General features: G+C 41.6%; 1 protein-coding gene across 15 annotated transcripts in view; it reads right to left on the minus strand.

Annotated features, from left to right (window-relative positions):
• Positions 1-1,940: 1,940 nt before the first annotated feature.
• The window catches only part of LOC102943405 (fibroblast activation protein alpha), a 63,259-nt gene continuing 46,302 nt past the window's right edge, over positions 1,941-18,897 (minus strand). For 7 of the 15 annotated variants that reach the window (XM_037913249.1, XM_043525269.1, XM_037913243.1 and 4 more), the window contains 7 exons: positions 18,301-18,495; positions 14,354-14,408; positions 9,108-9,207; positions 6,880-6,944; positions 5,872-5,944; positions 5,522-5,595; positions 1,941-2,299 (listed from right to left, as the gene is read on the minus strand). In XM_037913249.1, coding sequence (XP_037769177.1) covers positions 2,198-2,299; positions 5,522-5,595; positions 5,872-5,944; positions 6,880-6,944; positions 9,108-9,207; positions 14,354-14,408; positions 18,301-18,495 — 664 coding nt within the window. In that variant the 3' untranslated portion in view covers positions 1,941-2,197. Of the gene's footprint in view, positions 2,300-5,515; positions 5,596-5,784; positions 5,945-6,479; positions 6,675-6,879; positions 6,945-9,107; positions 9,208-14,353; positions 14,409-17,649; positions 17,839-17,893; positions 17,956-18,300; positions 18,496-18,897 lie in introns of those variants that run through there. The other 8 variants (XR_005227456.2, XR_005227457.2, XR_005227458.2 and 5 more) reach the window with 8 other exon arrangements.

Here is an 18,897-nt window from a genome sequence, read left to right on the forward strand (position 1 = left end):
AAATCTAAGGCAACAGCGGACAGGGTTAGAAAAAAGCTTTTCCTCTGGGTAGGTTATTCCATAACTGCCCACTTCAAGGTTTCTTGCACCTTCCTCTAAAGCATGGTGCACTGGCTACTGTCAAAGACAAGAAGCTGGATAAGATAGACCCTGGGTCTGATACAGTATGGTAACTCCTATGCAAGTATGATCATAGAATCATTTGGTTTGTAGAACATCTGGTCTATTTCCCTGCATCATAGCAGGATTGATTTAATTCTCAAATCTCCCTGATCGGTGAACGCTTAGTCTAGGGCTCGAATGTCCACTGGTAGTGATTTCAAAGCCACTTTTGGTATCTCTTTTCCAGTTCCCTTTTATTGTTCTTGTTGTTGTTTTTTTATTGGCATTGTGGAAGCACTGAGGGACCCCAAAGATAGATAATAAACCCACTGGGCTAGGCTGTGTACAAACTCATAACAAAAAGACCTGCTAAATGCGTAGCATGATACTGACCTTGCCCATGTCAGGAAGCATGAATTTAGGGCGTTTTCTAAATATTTACCATAAAGTTTTCCTTCTTTGTCTTCTGTCCATTCCAGATTCTTTTCTCATGGACTAGCAATGACTATCATCTTTATAATGATAAAGATCATTTTGTGTATCTGTAGATAGTTATGTTATCCTTCTAGCTTCTCTTTGCCAAGTTCGCTTCACTTTTCCTCCCAGATTCTATTTTTCATATCTTTATTTAATTGATTTCTGAACATCCTCTAGAACTTGACTAGGTCTATTTTGAAAGGGTGAGGTGACACTTCCCACGTCTGCACCCTGTAAAAGGACTCTTCCCAAGCAGCATCCCCCCCCAAACATTGAGAGTGAATCAGGGCCCAAAACTTTTAGGGTCACCACAGTGCAACTTCAGTTACACTGATTTCAGTGGAGTTGCACCAGTGTTAAACTGGAGTCATGCAGTGGTGAATCAAGGCCCAAGTATCATTGGGCTATCTTTTTAAAAAATTTGTTTTAAGTGGATTAACATCAATTGAAAACAAAGCAAGAAAAGACTGAATGATTCCTCTCATTTTTGACTGAATGGTATTTGAGATTCAGTTCAGTGTTGCTATTACATTTAGCAATTTGAGGGAGGCTAAGTGGCTAGCAGAGAGGAAGAATGTCCCAGTGGTAGGGGCATCGGCCTGGGACATAGGACACCCAGATTCAATTCCTTATTCCACCATGGACTTCCTGTGTGATCTTGGGAACTCTGTGCCTCAGTTCCCTGTCTGTAAAATGGGGGTCCCAGCGAGGAGATGGGCATTGCCAGGATAAAACTGCCCATTGAAACTTCATGAAAATGATGCCTCTGCCACAGATTTGGTCACTGGATACACACAATATGGCTAGCAAGTTCTGGATAAGAATGGAAACAACTGTTGGAATAAAATAACTGTACTGAACGTACCTCTTCTACCCTTGGAAATGAACCCAAACTGAAACTTGGTTTGAGTTTCAAAAGGTTTGGTAAATTAAAAAAATAAAAAAATTCAAGCATCTGTGAATGTTTTCATATCAGCCCAGACTAAGACCAGAAACACCAAGCTACAGACCTCGCTCATGCTAGGAAGCAGTGGAAATCTCAGGAAAAGACTCTTCTTTGGAACTCAGGATTTCAAACCTACCACCACTGACTAAACTTTGGACAAGCATCTAAGCTTCAGAATGATTATACAAACTGCAATTCCAAACCTTGTGTGGTTCACCCAGCACTAGGTTTTGTCCATGGTTACTGTTGTTGGGACATTAATTAGCAAATCACATTGCGCTGTCAACTGTTATTAATATAACTAAGCAAGCATCTTCATTTGGCTTTATGTCTTCTTCCCAAATGAGCATCTATCTCTGGAACATGAACCAGAACCCAGAACATGAGTTTTATGCAAGATAACAATAACCATACATAGCATTTTAAATTCTGGTTTTATTTTTTTTTTAACAAGCCGGTGTTAAATGTGCCAAAACCTGTAGTGGTATAGTATCTGCTAATATACAACACCAATAACAGATGTAAACTCCAAATTAAAAATATCTTAATCTTTAACTATTAATCCACCTGCAGAATATACTTAATCTATGCACAGTTACAACTGCATTACGTCAAGGCACGTCTAGCTCTCGGTGATGTATAAGATGCTTCATCATGCTGAGAATACCTTTGTTACTCTGACAGGGAAAAACATTGTTTCAGGAAGTGGGTCATATGGGTATAAAGATGTTTACTTGAAAGGCCTGGAATTCCATGGTCCTGATCAGTGTACCACTGAAAAAGAAGAAAAAAACCCAACAAAGCACACTTGGTTTCTCTATCCTACAGTAAGTAAACAGTCCAGAAGCTTGATCTTTATTAATTATTATTACAGCCCCATAAAGGTTGCGAGGTGCCTCACAAAGGCAAATGGGCAGTGACTTGGTAGATCTTTGGGTTTTTTGTGTTAATTATTTTTGATCAGTTTTCATTATATTCATATTCTCATTGAACAAAGTTTCTAAATAATCTGTGATTTGGGAGTCAGAGTGGCTGCCTGGTGAGTTAGTTGCATCAAGCCAGAGCAAAAACACTCCAAGATGCCCTCAGGGACAAGAGTCCCTGGCATGTGCTGCATGTCCTTAGTAGTAGGATTATTAAAACGGACTGACTTAGCTAGCAATGTTTTATTCTCACCAAACAGCCCTCACCTAAAAATTGTGGAGATCTGTCCAAATCATTCAGCATTATATCAGTCCCATAGTCATTATACACAGCATCCTGAGAACAGTGACTTAGATGGATTATGACAGGTTTCAGAGTAGCAGCCGTGTTAGTCTGTATCCGCAAAAAGAAAAGGAGGACTTGCAGCACCTTAGAGACTAAAAAATTTATTTGAGCATAAGCTTTCGTGAGCTACAGCTCACTTCATCCGATGCATGCAGTGGAAAATACAGTGGTAAGATTTTATATACACAGAGAACATGAAACAATGAGTGTTACCATACACACTGTAAGGAGAGTGATCAGGTAAGGTGAGCTATTACCAGCAGGAGAGAACATCCGCAAATGTGAACAATGTTTACCTTCAAACCAGTGGCACTGCTATAGGTACCCGCATGGCCCCACAGTATGCCAACATTTTTATGGCTGACTTAGAACAACGCTTCCGCAGCTCTCGTCCCCTAATGCCCCGACTCTAATTGCGCTACATTGATGACATCTTCATCATCTGGACCCACGGAAAAGAAGCCCTTGAGGAATTCCACCATGAGTTCAACAATTTCCATCCCACCATCAACCTCAGCCTGGACCAGTCCACACAAGAGATCCACTTCCTGGACACTACAGTGCTAATAAGCAATGGTCACATAAACACCACCCTACACCGGAAACCGCTATACTTACCTACATGCCTCCAGCTTTCATCCAGACCACACCACACGATCCATTGTCTACAGCCAAGCTCTACGATACAACCACATTTGCTCCAACCCCTCAGACAGAGACAAACACCTACAAGATCTCTATCAAGCATTCTTACAACTACAATACCCACCTGCTGAAGTGAAGAAACAGATCGATAGAGCCAGAAGAGTACCCAGAAGTTACCTACTACAGGACAGGCCCAACAAAGAAAATAACAGAATGCCACTAGCTGTCACCTTCAGCCCCCAACTAAAACCTCTCCAGCGCATCATCAAGGATCTATAACCTATCCTGAAGGACGACCCCATCACTCTCACAGATCTTGGGAGACAGGCCAGTCCTTGCTTACAGACAGCCCCCCAACCTGAAGCAAATACTCACCAGCAACCACACACCACACAACAAAAATACTAACCCAGGAACCTAACCTTGCAACAAAGCCCGTTGCCAACTGTGTCCACATATCTATTCAGGGGACACCATCATAAGGCCTAATCACATCAGCCACACTATCAGAGGCTCGTTCACCTGCACATCTACCAATGTGATATATGCCATCATATGCCAGCAATGCCCCTCTGCCATGTACATTAGCCAAACTGGACAGTCTCTACGTAAAAGAATAAATGGACACAAATCAGACGTCAAGAATTATAACATTCAAAAACCAGTCGGAGAACACTTCAATCTCTCTGGTCACTCAATTACAAACCTAAAAGTCGCAATATTACAACAAAAACACTTCAAAAACAGACTCCAACGAGAGACTGCTGAATTGGAATTAATTTGCAAACTGGACACCATTAAATTAGGCTTGAATAAAGACTGGGAATGGATGGGTCATTACACAAAGTAAAACTATTCCCCCATGTTTATTTTTCCCCCCTATTGTTCCTCACACGTTTTTGTCAGCTGCTGGAAATGGCCCACCTTGATTATTACTACAAAAGGTTTTTTTTCTCTCCTGCTGGTAATAGCTCACCTAACCCGATCACTCTTGTTACAGGGTGTATGGTAACATCCATTGTTTCATGTTCTCTGTGTATATAAAATCTCCCTCCTGTATTTTCCACTGCATGCATCCGATGAAGTGAGCTGTAGCTCACAAAAGCTTATGCTCAAATACATTTGTTAGTCTCTAAGGTGCCACAAGTCCTCCTTTTCTAGATGGATTATGTTACACCTTGGAACAGCAGCAATTATTTTCACTTATTTTTAAACTGGACAATTTGCCTTAAGTTATTTCCATCCAGGTGTCATAAAGACGCTCCAAAATCCAAATTATTATTTTTTTAGGCCAGGTCTTTCTCTTCTCTGCAAATGCAGCAGAACCAGCATTTTTTGCTGTATTGATGGGGAATGCAGGATATCTGAAGCCCACACAATGGTCCACACATTTATGGAGTGCCACAAATCCAAGTCCCATGGGGGTTGCCAATGTACTCGTGTGTGGGAGCTCATAGACAGAGGTAGGACAGGGACAGGGCTCATGTATCTGTCATTAGCCCAGGAGTGAAGGGTATAGAATAAGCAAGCTTGGCATGGATGCAATAAAGGTTTTGTCCATTTGGCCTCCTTGTGCTTGTCATTCATCCCTTCCACCCTCCTGTCTGTTCTGTTCTCTCTGCCCCTGCTGCCCTGCATAGGCTTCCCTGACAACTTGTTCTCTTCTCCCTCTGGACCTACTATCCAGATGCCTTATTCCCTTCGCTGTGAGCATTCATCTTTGTTTGTGGCTGGCAGGTCCCTGAAGGCAGCTCCTAATCCCTCCTCCTCTTTTATTAGGTAGCAACAGCCTCAAGAAGAGCCACCTAAGCTGACTGCTCATTCTTGTTTCCAGGTGCTTTTACAGGCCTCCAAGCTATTATTTGCAAAGAAGAACCTGCTCCTCTGTTGAAGCAGCTGGAAACAAGGAGCAGAGCCAGTCTCATTTGGCTAGCCAGTTTTCTGGGGCTACCAGCAAGTGTTCCCCAGACTACAAGCTACACTGTGGGACTCACTAGGTTAAACTGAGCTTCTTAAAAATGTCCCCAGATGTAAGAGGAATTATAAGCCAATGCTTAAAAAGAAAAATAGTTTGTTATCTACCATTGCCTGGAAATCCACCTGTGCATTAACCAAAGCTTTAGAGATCTGTGCTGAGTTCTGGAAATGTACATTATCTGGAAAAAAGAACAGAACAAAAAGGAGAAGAGTGGGTTATTAAAATCTGGTAAATACCAGATAGTTTAAAGATATAATGCATTAAGTTCAGTCCATCAATTATCGAGTCATACAGTTGACATTACTAACAATGAGTAAGTAACACTTTATATGCCCCATGGAAATGGACCAAACATCTAAGTACTGACCCTAATCGAAGTCAAAGAAAGATGCTTAACGTTTCTCAAACAAAGAGGTTGTGGCTTAGTATTTGAACTGCCTTTCGTAAACCTCACCATCTGCTGTTCCGTGGATGAGAAGATATTTCACGTTTCGGAAATTCTCCGCTCTTGCCATCACAGTTGAATTCTGTTCAGGGGAAAAATGAACACTTCAGCAGCTGCAATTTAGACCACTTAGTCACGTAGGTAAAAGGCTTTCACTGCATAGTATTAAACTAACTGAATCATCATATAAACTGGCACTATAACGACAACAGTGATTATTTATTACTCTCTGGGCTTGGAATGGAAGCCAGATATATTCTCTAGGCTTTTCCCAAGGCTAGTTGACACAAATCTCAGGCCTCCACCCTATCCCTCCCACTGGCTGCAATGCCATTCCTCATATACCAAAATGCTCTGCCAGAGGAGTTTGGGATAAGGAGTTTCTGCCGTTTGGATGGGGTTTGGAAATGAGTATTAAGGGCCTAACCCAAAGCCTAATGAAGTCACTAAGAGCCTTTCCACTGACTTCAGTGGAATTTGGATCAGGCCATAAATGTGTTCACAACTGGTATGTATGTTTGTGGAGGGAATCAGGGGCATGAACAGAGGATGGAAATTTCCTGTTAAACCATTAGGAACCAGGATGTGCCCCCATTTAGGGACAATAATCTGATTACCTAGGGGGCTCATATCATTTCACCACAGAGTTCAGTCTGCACAAAGCAGCTTGCATTCCACACCAAGTGGTCCCAACAACGACCAGTAATCATCATCATTTAAACCCATCACTGGGGGGTCCGTCCCCCCCCGATGCTGAAGGTAAGCAGCATTATTTGAACTGACCCTGTCTGTTCCAATGGGACAACAAGGACCTTTAAACATAGAATATTTAAGACTATTAAATATAGGAAAAGAGAGTAAACTATAGGCAGGTGAATTCCATGCTAGTAGCTCTCACTGCCATAGGGCTGATACTACTAGGGCTGGAAGATGATTTCTCTTCCCCACTTCTCCCTTCCTCCCTGCTAATGTGATTCTAAGTTTGAGGAAAACAAATGCAATGAAGAGAATTCTTACTTTGTAGTGTTCGAGATTATCTGACTCAGTTGGAAGACCCATAAATCGCTCTGTGTAGATAGATGCTATCGTATAAAAAAAAAAGAGCTGTAGACAAAATATATACACATCTAATGGTTGAATACTATGAGTATGTGTTTAAACTGCACACAGTTCCATTAATACACCCTAAATGTATTACTTATTTTAGACTATTTCTGTGGCATCCATCACTGTAGCTCCTGGCTGCCTCACACTACACTAAAACCAGCTACATACAAAAATCATTTATGAAGATGAATTGATAAACATACTCCCACTTTATCTGCCCCTGCAGAAATACCCAACCCGGAGTGACCTAAGAAAAGGGCTGAGCAAACAGGTAAGTCAACTTGGAACACCAAGTCCCATAAACAAAGGCTAAGATCGCTTTAGCTAGTAGGATAAATTCCAGGAACCAATAGCTAGCGTAACCCAGCACATATCTACTGCCACAAGGGGACACACAAGAGAGACTATCAAGAGCTTTATTGTAACCAACACATTACTTTATACTCAGAAGCAGGGAAGAGTCCCTTAGGATTTCATGCTGGTGACCCTTCCTGTTCAATGGGTATGCACAGACACGGTGAGAGAATGGGAGATGTAGGCTGCGGTATAAAACCCTATGCACAGGATATTCAGGTCTTTGTCCATTTTTCACTGACACCAGATGCTGTTGTTTCTTTGCTTTCTTAGTCTTTGACTGAGGTGGGGACATAGGTGAGAGCAAACCTCTCTGCATCTGAGACTTTCAGTTGGGGCACCTTACTGCTTAAGGGCCCACTCAGGACACCTTTACAAGTGATCTTCTATGGCTGTCAGGCTGTTTAGCGAAATGTGGGTGATTCTTTTGTTATGGAGTTCCTACTGCAATGTGTACCTCACAGTTCAGAAGAATGGGGATCCGTGAGCTGGAAGATGGTAGGATTAAGTCATTAACTGAGTAGTGGTGAATGGCACATGGATTTGGAGAAAGGATACATTTTACAGCCTCATTTCTCTCACTGGGGCAGGGTCCCATGTTTCCCAGTGGCAGAACCATCATTAAATAAAAGTTGCTGAAGCTCAATCCAGGAAGGAGGGAAGAGCAATTACTCAGTGACTACCCTTTTGGGAAGAAAGGCTAGAAATTATTATGCAGCCATTCCATCTGCCTCTGCAAAGACCCACAGGATAGTCAATGATAGCTTACGGTCAGTGTTATCAGAGACTGTTGAAAGATCTAACAAAATCAGTACACACATCTAACTGTGCCCAGGGAGAAATAAATAGTCAATGTCCTGGGGCAGTGCCATCTGTATGCCACATGCACGTTTGTAGCTCATCTTGGGGGGCTTGTGGAAATCTGCAGAATCACAATACAACTGAAGTTGCTGCAACAGCACTTTTTCAATAACTTTCCCCAGAAAGGGGAGGTGGAGCATACTGGCCAATAACGGATCAAGCTGTGATGTCACGGGCAATTTTTTGAGGAAGAGTGTTCTCACTGCTTGCATAATGGTGGCTGACACCTTACCCTCCCAACAAGAGGCATTACAGTCACAGTGAGTGCAGTTACATGTAATTTACACCACTGTAAAACCCTTGTACATGGTCAGCGTGATGTCAAGGATGCTTCAAGTAAATGAGAACCCAACAGACAGAGGGTATATCTAATGCAACGTGGTGTTCAACTTGTGTGGCAGGAAATGGGGCAAGGGTTGAGATTCTTCATGGGAAGTCCTGCTAGGAAAAATGTTTAAAAATACTGGAGATCAGGTTCAAATGATTCCATCTCAAGGGCAAAAAATTGTCCTTCAGAAATATTTTTATGAGCTGCAAGGATAAGTGATTTCTGGAAGGGATAATGTAACCAGAAAGGGGTGACTCCCTCAAAGGCAGAGAAATCACCTCAAAATTGTCCCCTCAATGTGGTGGCACACTTAACAAGTAGCTCCAGGAAGCCCCATCCAGCACATCACTGAATGCATATGGGTTGCCAAAGGGGCTTTACAGGTGCACAAATAAGATTAGCAAACCCTCTGCCATATCACAGTATTTGTTCCAAAAGGCTGGGTGCAGCTATTGCCAGCAGAGAAAGGATTAAATACAAGCTTTGAGGAATTTTATTTTGGTGATGACAATTTCTTTTTTTTATGTTTCAAGTTGTCAAGCTCTTGCAATAACGTCATGCTTTCTGAGTCAGTGTTTATTAAATGTTTCTATACCGTAATATTCCCAGCTGGAGACAGGAGCCACTGCCATTCCACATTTAAATACTCCACTGCCAGATCCAAGTGCCAGAGAAGTTACATATCCACCATAGGACTGGAGAGAAATCACAGGCAGGTTAATACTATGCAGTTAGCTATCTCTTTGTTCTCTGAGAATCCAAGTAATAAAACATTACATTCAAAGGAAACATTTGGTTTAATAGCATGGGGGCAAAGCAACTAGAGTTTTACCTTCACCAGTATGAACTGAGTCTGGCTGACTCCTTGTGAGGAACAAAAGGAAAAGATAATTCTATCTAATCACTTCATCTCTTCCTACCATCTATGTTACTGCTTCATCGGGGACCCTGGTTCAGGACAAATACCAATATTCCTCACCTACTGAATTAGCTAGCCAAAAATGGAATTTTCTGCCAAAAAATTTTTATATTGAATCAGCCCGATATGTGCAGCCATGGACAACAAGTTGTGGAAGGCTATGGATGTTGGCTTTAAAGCAGACTACAATACCCCAATGAAAGGTCAGGCTTTTGTTACATGCCTTAACAATGTCCATGTGCTGCAGAGCTGCCCAGTAGAGTGGGTTGGAACTTTTTTTTCCTAACAGAAAATTTTGATAGAAATGGGAAAAAAATCATTTTAGTCAAAATTTTCCATGGTAAAGCAAAAAATCCCAAACCCAAAATTTCCATCTGAAAAGCAAAAAATTTCAGCTGAAAACCAAACATTTTGATTTGGAAATGCTGCTGCAGTGCCTCATAGGAACCGTGGACCTCATGGCCGTATGATCCAACGTGGGCCAGGCTCCCTAGCCAGACTACATCTCCCATAATGCACCACAGTCTCCCTTCTTGATGAGTCACTATGATGCATTCTGGAAATCCCTGATAGTGGCACATTATAGCAGACGTAGTCCAGCTAAGGAACCTGACCCACAGAGGAGAACTGGGGTAATGAGGCATCCAAACTATCATTCCTATGAAGCATTTCAGCAACATTTTTGAAACTAGATTTTTTTCCCCCTGGTTTTAAGTGTTTGTGTTTCCAACAAAAAGTGGAACTTTTTCATGGGGGAAAAAAAACCTTTTTGCCAAAAATGTCACAGTCAAAAACCCAATTTTCCATCGAAAAACAGTTGAGACAGAAAAATTTCAACTAATAGTACTAACTAGAAAACCTGACTGGACAGAAATTTGTGTTTTCTCAGCAGTGAAGGGAAAATACCTTTGTCTATCCCTGTATATGATTCTGATATGTTTTCTTCAAGATTTTTGGATTCTTTTCTGCAAGGTTGAGGAAAATATTCTTGCAACTCATTAAAAAAAAACAACTGATTGAAGTTTCCCCTCTGTCTTAATAAGCTAACTGCTGAGGTAAACAAAATAATTTTACAGTCAGAGGAAGAGAGAGAGAGATAGGAAGCTTTTATTTATCAAGATGTTACTAACTGACTTTTTTTTTTTGCATTGTTTCTAACACACTGACGATCTGATCACAAGTTACATTTTAGAAGTGGGAAAGGAAAGTTAATTTTAAGACAGACCAAAAATATTATTTAATCTTTTAGAAAAGGTGGTGACTCATGAACTAAGCATCTCTCAGATTCAGATGCTGTTACAGGAATGTTGGGGATGGGAAGTATTAAGTAACCTTTGAGCATTATTTATTACTCCACTCAGGACTGGAGAGAAAGGACCTTCATTTATGCCAGGATCTGACCCCATGTCATGCGTACTCTATTTCATTCAGCATCAAGTTTCATTTCTAAGACCTCCAGAAAACAGAATGACTCCAGTCTCTGGATGTTAAAGACCAAAAGAGTGGGGAAGCTGAGTTCTGCTTGGCATCCTATCCAAATAAAGAAGCTTAGAGCCTGATGCCTTAGTATTGACTAATAAAGAAGCTTAGAGCCTGATGCCTTAGTATTGACTTTGCTCATTAAACTCCAGCACATAACTGAACATAGGATGGCCAGTCCACATGGTTGCATAATTTCTTGTTCCTGAAACCCACCCACCCTTCTTAAAGAATCAGCTGCTAGCTGTCAAAACTCTGTGGGGCAAGCAATTCCTCCACCTCCGTCCTGCTGCTGGTTCCCGGCCTGACCCTTAGGCTGTGAACCAGCAGGGGAGAATTAGTTCATATTTGGAGAGGAGGAAAGGAGAAGAATCAGCCTGGAGTTCAGAAAGGTTCTGTGCAAAGAGGTGGGGCTGGCATCTGAGAACAGTTGATACTGGGTATGTAGGCATTTGGTCTGCTTGATAGGGGTAGGGGGGGCAAAATGTGTGACTAAGGGAGTGTGAACGCTTGGATGAATGGCTAGAGAAGATAAAGGATTTCCATTCTTTCTGGAGGAGGGGGAGTGACAGAAGCCAGGAGAGGGGAGTAGGGGCCAAAGGGGCTTGTTCAGAATCCTGCAGATGAGCATTCTCATCCTCTGTGTTCAAAATATAAAGGGAAGTTTAGAAATTAATGAATGTGTTGGATTTAATCATATTGCATGTCAAAAATAAAGCAACTCCCCACCCCCTTCTAAATAGCATCCAACTTGAAATGAGAGTGAGGGATAACTATAAGCAACAAATAAGGATATAGCAAAAAACTTATGCAATTATTTTTCCGCTAACTTGAGGGGAATTTATCCGAATCAGAAATCAGCATAGCAAGGCCAGAAAATAAGGAACTAGCAGTAGAAGGATTATTGTGCTATAGCAGGTTAAGAGGTGGAGTTTGAAGCCTGAACTGCTTTAACAGTCTTTTACAAGCTTTTGCTGTCCAGGAGAGATTGGTGAGTCTGAAAAAGTGCATACCTGCCAGCACATACAGACTATGCATAGGGACATTTAGGTACAAAAGAGGAATGCATTTCCAACTCTACTGAAATATATTAGACCTCTAAAGCCTTTTGGGCGGACTCAGTGGGAAAATGACAGCTTCCTCCTTAAAATATAAAGACTGACAGCTTGTGCAATAGCGCCATTATTTTAAGAATGCATCTAATGTTGGACCATGATAGTTCAGACCTGTCAAATGTCATCATTTGTATAGTCGCAGTGTTGTTGTAGCTGTGTTGGTCCGAGAATATTAGAGAAAAAAGGTGGAGGAGGTGATACCTTTTATTGGACCAAATTCTGTTGATGAAAGAGACAAGCTTGTGAGTTTATACACCTGAATAAGAGCTCTGTGTAAACTCGAAAGCTTGTCTCTTTTCACCCACAGAAGCTGGTCCAATAAAAGGTATTACCTCCCACACTTTGTCTCCATCTTTTATATGAGAAACTTGTCATTTTATTTATTTAAATAAAATGCATCTTGATTAAAAAAAAACAATTTTCTTCAGTTTAGGAACTTAAGGATTTGGCCCCAAAATATTAAGTGTTATATCAGCATTACCTACTCATAAATAGATGTATCATTTAATTACATTTTACTGCATTGAATTGTGTCTAGGTATTTTCTATGTGTCTAGGTATGTGTCTAGGTGTATGATCACAGTTCCTAAAATATTAGTTAATATAAACTTCATACAAAGCTGTTAGCAGCCCTGTTCACATGTCATCTAATGTCAGCCACTTTTGTTTGTTACTGTTCAACTGAATCTGCAAGTTCTGTCCTGTAACGCAGTTCTAGGTAAGCTGCTCATGGGGCAACTGGGCCAAAGAAAAACAAAAGAAAAATTAAAGAATTCTGGCGAAAAGACAGTCTGTCTAAAGAGAATGAAACTGTAACTCTTTCTGAAAGATTATCAGAGAAAAATGAACATTTATAAATAGCAAAACATTGGAAAGAAACATCCCAGTTTAGTCTGTAAGCTGTTCTAGCTACTGTGGTCTGTTACTGTTGGGCCACTGCTCCTCCTTTTCTCTTAAACACTACTTGCAATACCAGGATCTTATCTTGAAGATTGAATGGTAACAAAGGGAAAGACAATCATTATAATTGTTTCTTTCTCTTCTGTTAAAGCCAGATTCTGCTCTAGAAATCTGACCCTCAGGCACCCTAAGATACTACTCAGTGTAAGTAGGGATGGCATTAGCTGAAAGCAATGCTGGCCAATAGGAGGTTAGTTTACAATTACGTCCCTTTAACAATGAAGCATAACATAACAATAACAAGCTATGTAAGATCCCCAGTACCTCCTGCTTTTTACTGGCCTAGAAATGCTGTGAGAATGACTTTCCTTGTGTATTTCACTGGTCCCAAACCCAATCAGGAAGAGCGAAGGCACAGGAAAAGTCAAATGAAGGCAAATAATCTTTTCCAAACCTCGAAAGGTTTAGATTTGATTCAAGTTCTAGCTGACGGTTTGGCCTGATTCTTATCTCATCCAATGTGGTTTGCCCATCTCTACTTGGAGTCCCCCAGGCCTCAGACTGTGTAGCCCTCAGCCTTTCACTTTTTCAGTACAAGAAGAAATTCTAGTTTGGGAAAGAGGTTTGGTGCACTTAGTTTTCTCTGGTTTCAGAGTAACAGCCGTGTTAGTCTGTATTCGCAAAAAGAAAAGGAGTACTTGTGGCACCTTAGAGACTAACCAATTTATTTGAGCATGAGCTTTCGTGAGCTACAGCTCACTTCATCGGATGCGCACCAATTTATTTGAGCATGAGCTTTCGTGAGCTACAGCTCACTTCATCGGATGCATACTGCATCCGATGAAGTGAGCTGTAGCTCACGAAAGCTCATGCTCAAATAAATTGGTTAGTCTCTGAGGTGCCACAAGTACTCCTTTTCTTTTAGTTTTCTCTGAAGTTCAACTCCATGCACTATTTCAAGGCCAGACAAAAATCAGGAAGTATGCGAAGTCAGAGGGATGCCAAAGTCAGTGGTTTCAGATCAGAGGGATTAATGGAATTCTGTTGTTTTTTTAAAATTTCAGATCACATAAGTTCATACTTCTTGAATTCTGATGCGAGTATCATGTTCAAACAAACACCATTATTAACAGCGAAGCCAACTGAAACTTCTGAGCTTTGCCTGGTTTCAACCTAAAACCAAATCTGCAGCTGAGATCTACTCAAAATTCAGCCCATGCCTTCCTGAAAATCAGTGTAGGCTTCCCAAAGGGTTTGAAAATCTCACTGAATCTGATTTTTAATTTTTTTTTTTACTATGACAAAAGTCTAGAGAAGTAGCTTTAGAGCGACTTTGTGGAAAACAAGGAGGAATTTTAGAAAACACTGAATGCAGTAAGAGTAAGAAAGGTAAATAAGGAAATACCAAAACCAGCAGCAACTACTTACCCAGCCCCATATTGCTATTCTTTTTTCATCAACAAAACCCATTTCTATAAATTTTCTGTTTAAAAGAAAAATCACAATTATAAAGCCATTCTTATCACCCAATAGGATTATTTACATTATATTTAGTTAATAAAAAAAGAGTTCAAGCTTCTTTCATGCTTCTTTCATGCTTACCAGACATGTTAGGCCACTCAGAACAGATAACATATCTGATTTCTATAAAGGACCAAGTAACAGCCTCATGGATTTTAAGGCCCACCAGGACCATTATGGTCATCTGCCTGACTTCCTGAATCAATGAAACACCCTTTAGTTTACTTTTTACTCTTAATATTTAAACACACATTTATTTTCATCTATGTAGAGAGACCACGGCATAGCTGAAAGCAATGCTTAAGGAGCCCAGTGGGAGTACTGATCACGGCATGGAAGAGTAACTAAAGAAGATAAACCTGTTAATGATTTCTGAGTGTATTTGAGCATAAACTTTAGCGGGTAAAAACCCCACTTCTTCAGATGCATGGAGTGAAAATTATAGATGCAGACATGAATATACTGACACATGAAGAGAAGGGAGTTACCTCACAAATGGGGAGCCAGTGTTGACAGGGCCAATTCGATCAGGGTGGATGTAGTCAACTCCCAATAATAGATGAGGAGGTGTCAATTCCAGGAGAGGCAAAGCTGCCTTTGTAATGAGCCAGCCACTCCCAGTCCCTATTCAAGCCCAAATTAATGGTGTTAAATTTGCAAATGAATTTTAGTTCTGCTGTTTCTCTTTGAAGTCTGTTTCTGAAGTTTTTTTGTTCAAGTATGGCTACTTTCAAATCTGTTATAGAATGTCCAGGAAGATTGAAGTGTTCTCCTACTGGCTTTTGTATGTTCCCATTCCTGATGTCCGATTTGTGTCCATTTATTCTTTTACGTCGGGACTGTCCGGTTTGGCCAATGTACATGGCAGAAGGGCATTGCTGGCACATGATGGCATATATCACATTAGTAGACATGCAGGTGAATGTGCCTCTGATGGTGTGGCTGACGTGGTTGGGTCCTCTGATGGTGTGGCTGATGGTTGGATCCTCTGATGGTGTTGCTAGAGCAGATATGGGGACAGAGTAGGCAACGAGATTTGCTGCAGGGATTGGTTCCTGGGTTAGTGTTTCTGTGATGTGGTGTGTAGTTGCTGGTGACCCACAGGAACCCTGTCAACACTGGTTCTCCACTAGTGAGGTAACTCCCTTCTCTTCATGTGTCAGTATATTTATGTCTGCATCTGTACTTTTCACTCCATGCATCTGAAGAAGTGGGGTTTTTACCCACGAAAACTTATGCTCAAATAAATCTGTTAGTCTTTAAGGTGCCACCAGACTCCTTGTTGTTTTTGTGGATACAGACTAATGCAGCTACCTCTGATACTTGTCAGAAATCATTGATACCCCCTTTGGCCTTCATTCCTGACTGTGTCCCCAATTTAAATCTCTCTCTATATATATTTAAAAGGAGCTAATAAGATGCATACACACCAGTAAAATATATCTCCTGATCTTTCATTATTCTTACTCCCCTTCTCCCATTATTCCATTCACTCTTTTTTTAATGCCAGCCTTTGCTGTGTTGTCTCTAACATCAGGGCCTGATCTGGCAAGGTGCTCAACATACTCAACTTCCAGTGGTGCTCTGTACCTCTCCGGAGGTGCCTTACAGGATCAAGCCCTGAGATTTTAAACTACCCTGCCCTTTTATTTGTCTGTAAAGTGTCATGCACGCTCACAGCACTGTAATAAAAAACAAGGAAAACTTTTCCCAAGGCTCCCTGCAGATGCATGTGAAAAAGCTCAGAGAAGAGGGAAAGGCTATGCCTTTCTCCTGAGTTTGATCATCAAGCAGCTTGAAGGGAAAACCAGATCACTGGCATTGCGTTTCCTGTCTCTGCATCCCATTGCAATGATGCAGTCTGCTGAAAGAAACATACTAGAGAGAGAAAGAGGGTTTGTGCACAAGGACATCTTCCCAAAGAAGGCACTTAGAAAAAAAGTTGTGTAAACGTGGGTGAATTATCAGTGCAGAGCACAGCATACAATAGGGTAAAACAGGGAAGAAGAAGCAGGAGGAGGGAAAAGACACAAGAAAGATTAAAAACTAGTAGGCCAAGGGCAACTCCCCTGTCCCTTTCAGCAGTATAATCTCACTTTTCTTTCTCTCAGCCATGTTCACATCCAAATTTAGAGGAAGCATAGTGACAAATGCACCAAATAGGGCCAGATTCACCCCAGGGTCTCTACCAGCAGCTGCAAACTTTCCTTTGCAAGGAAGCCCACACAAGTGGCCAGAACCACCCCCAGATTAGGAGGTATTGACTGGGAGGGACATGGGATGTGAGCTTCCAGAGGGTGCACTAATTCAGCACAGTTCTGTTGCAGCCTTCGCCAGCTGGGCTCCAACTCTTAAAGCACCTCTCTCCCTAGGGGGAGTCCCCCACCTGGGTGCATGGCCTTTGCTGGTAAATCTGCCCCATAATCTTGGGACAGACTAGCAAAATGAAGCAGAAGCCATCCTACACACACAATGTAAAATGGGTGTAGAGACTGGCAGTGAATTGGGGAAAGTTTGCATGGAAAGTCTGTGGTAATTTCAGCCATTCCTTTACAGGCTGTCAGACCAGACCGCAGCTGCAGAAGCACCTTAGCCTCACTGTGTCTCTGACAGGTCGATTTTGACCCCTTTCATGTCGGAGTGTCACTTTAGAGCAATAACAAGTAATTTATAACTTTGATGATCTCATAAAGTGAGTGATTGTGTCGCTGCAATGTTTCAGGAAAGAAAAGCAAATAACAGATGACACTTAGAAGCCTGAAATGATAAAACAGGTAGTCTGCTTCAGTCTTCAATGAAAAGGATAATAATAACACGATACTTAATGCAATAATAGCTAAGGCGGAAATGTAGAGATCACTAAGCAGAAACAGGAAGGAAGAGATAAGGGTACTTAGAGAGAGGCAGTGCTCTCAAGCACATAGAGCAGGGGCATGGGTGTCAGGGCTCCTGGATTCTATTCCTGGCTCTGCTATTCACGGCCAGGTCTATCATTTGGGCGGGGCACCCATTCCCCCGACCAGCCTCCATGGCACCAAAAAAGTCTACTTAGATGCCAATCAGCCCCTTTGGGGCACTTTCCCCAAGACAAAATTAATCCCTCTCCCCTACAACACAGCTCCCCTGGGGCTGCACACTAACCCTCCTCCCGTTCTAAACACCTGCTTTGGTGGTGCTGTTGCATCTTGTGACTCTGAAATCCCAAGCTGAGGCTTCTTTCATGAGAACCTCAGTCCTTCTTTCTGTCCAGAGGCTCCATTCAGGAGGGATATATCTGTCTGGAGCACTTGCAGTCTGGATAACTTTGATGCAGAGCAGCATGGGTGGGAGGAATTGCAAGAGGTTGCTGTCAGCACCTGTTGGCCCCAGGCACTCTTGTCATTTCTTGCTACCTTGGAATGGCAAAGAAGATGGGTCTTGTGACTGAACATGCTCTCTGATAGTCTAGAAATGTGGGTACAGCTGTACCACAGACTTCACGTCTGACCATGGGCAAGTTCTTTCAGATCCTAGGATTGAAGGCATTATGGACATGCACATTATTGCTCTTAAAGAATTGAAGTGGCAGGATGAAGTGCACCCTTTACAGTGATTATGTATATCAAGTGATGGGTTCAGGGGATACCACATGGGTACCATGTACCTCTAAATTTTGCTCTCCATGAGTCCCATCTCTTGTCTTGCCTAGTGGAGGCAGTGAGGGGCCCCAATATAGATTTTCATTCTTAGCAGTTACCAGCCAAGTGGTGCTCAAAAGGACTTGAAATGCATCTACTAATCTGTCTCTTGGACCACTGCTTCAGTGTTGCTTAACACGTGGAAGGGATTCTATTGAATCCTACTGTAATACTCACTTCGCTGCTGAGATTTGGTCCTCAATTTCATATACTCCGAGTTTTCGATATACTGCATGTAGCATCTTGTCACCTTGAAAAGCTGTCCCTCTGCCATCCACAAGAGCAACAATAATTTCCTCTCCGCTTGCAAGATAGGTTATCCAGCTAATCCCAAATGTGTGCTTTACATTCTGACTGCAAGGTCCTCCATACCTAAAGGAAATATTCGCAGAATCTCAGATTTAGATATGGTGGATGATTTTAAACAACAAATTTATTAAATACAGGACATGAATAATGGAATAATTAAAGCTCAAACCCCAGATTTTATTTAATATAAAAGAAACTTCTTGAGTGCATAGTCCCTGGTGGGCAGCCTAACAGAATCTTAATTCTGGAGAGGGGAAATTTCTGGAAGTGACTGTAGTTATACATATGTCTTATAATTTCCCTTCATATCTTCTCCTATAAGGCAGAACAGGCTCATGGTATTCAGTAGGCAGAAACAGTCAGACCTTTACTGATATAAGTGTGGGACTTTGCCAGCTGTAATCCATTTCAGTTCTTGTAGGATTAGGTTGGTCCATTCGATTTGGCCCAGAATAGCCAAGGGCT

The sequence above is a fragment of the Chelonia mydas genome, chromosome 11 (assembly GCF_015237465.2).
Source record: "Chelonia mydas isolate rCheMyd1 chromosome 11, rCheMyd1.pri.v2, whole genome shotgun sequence".
In the NCBI taxonomy this organism is placed as follows: domain Eukaryota; kingdom Metazoa; phylum Chordata; order Testudines; family Cheloniidae; genus Chelonia; species Chelonia mydas.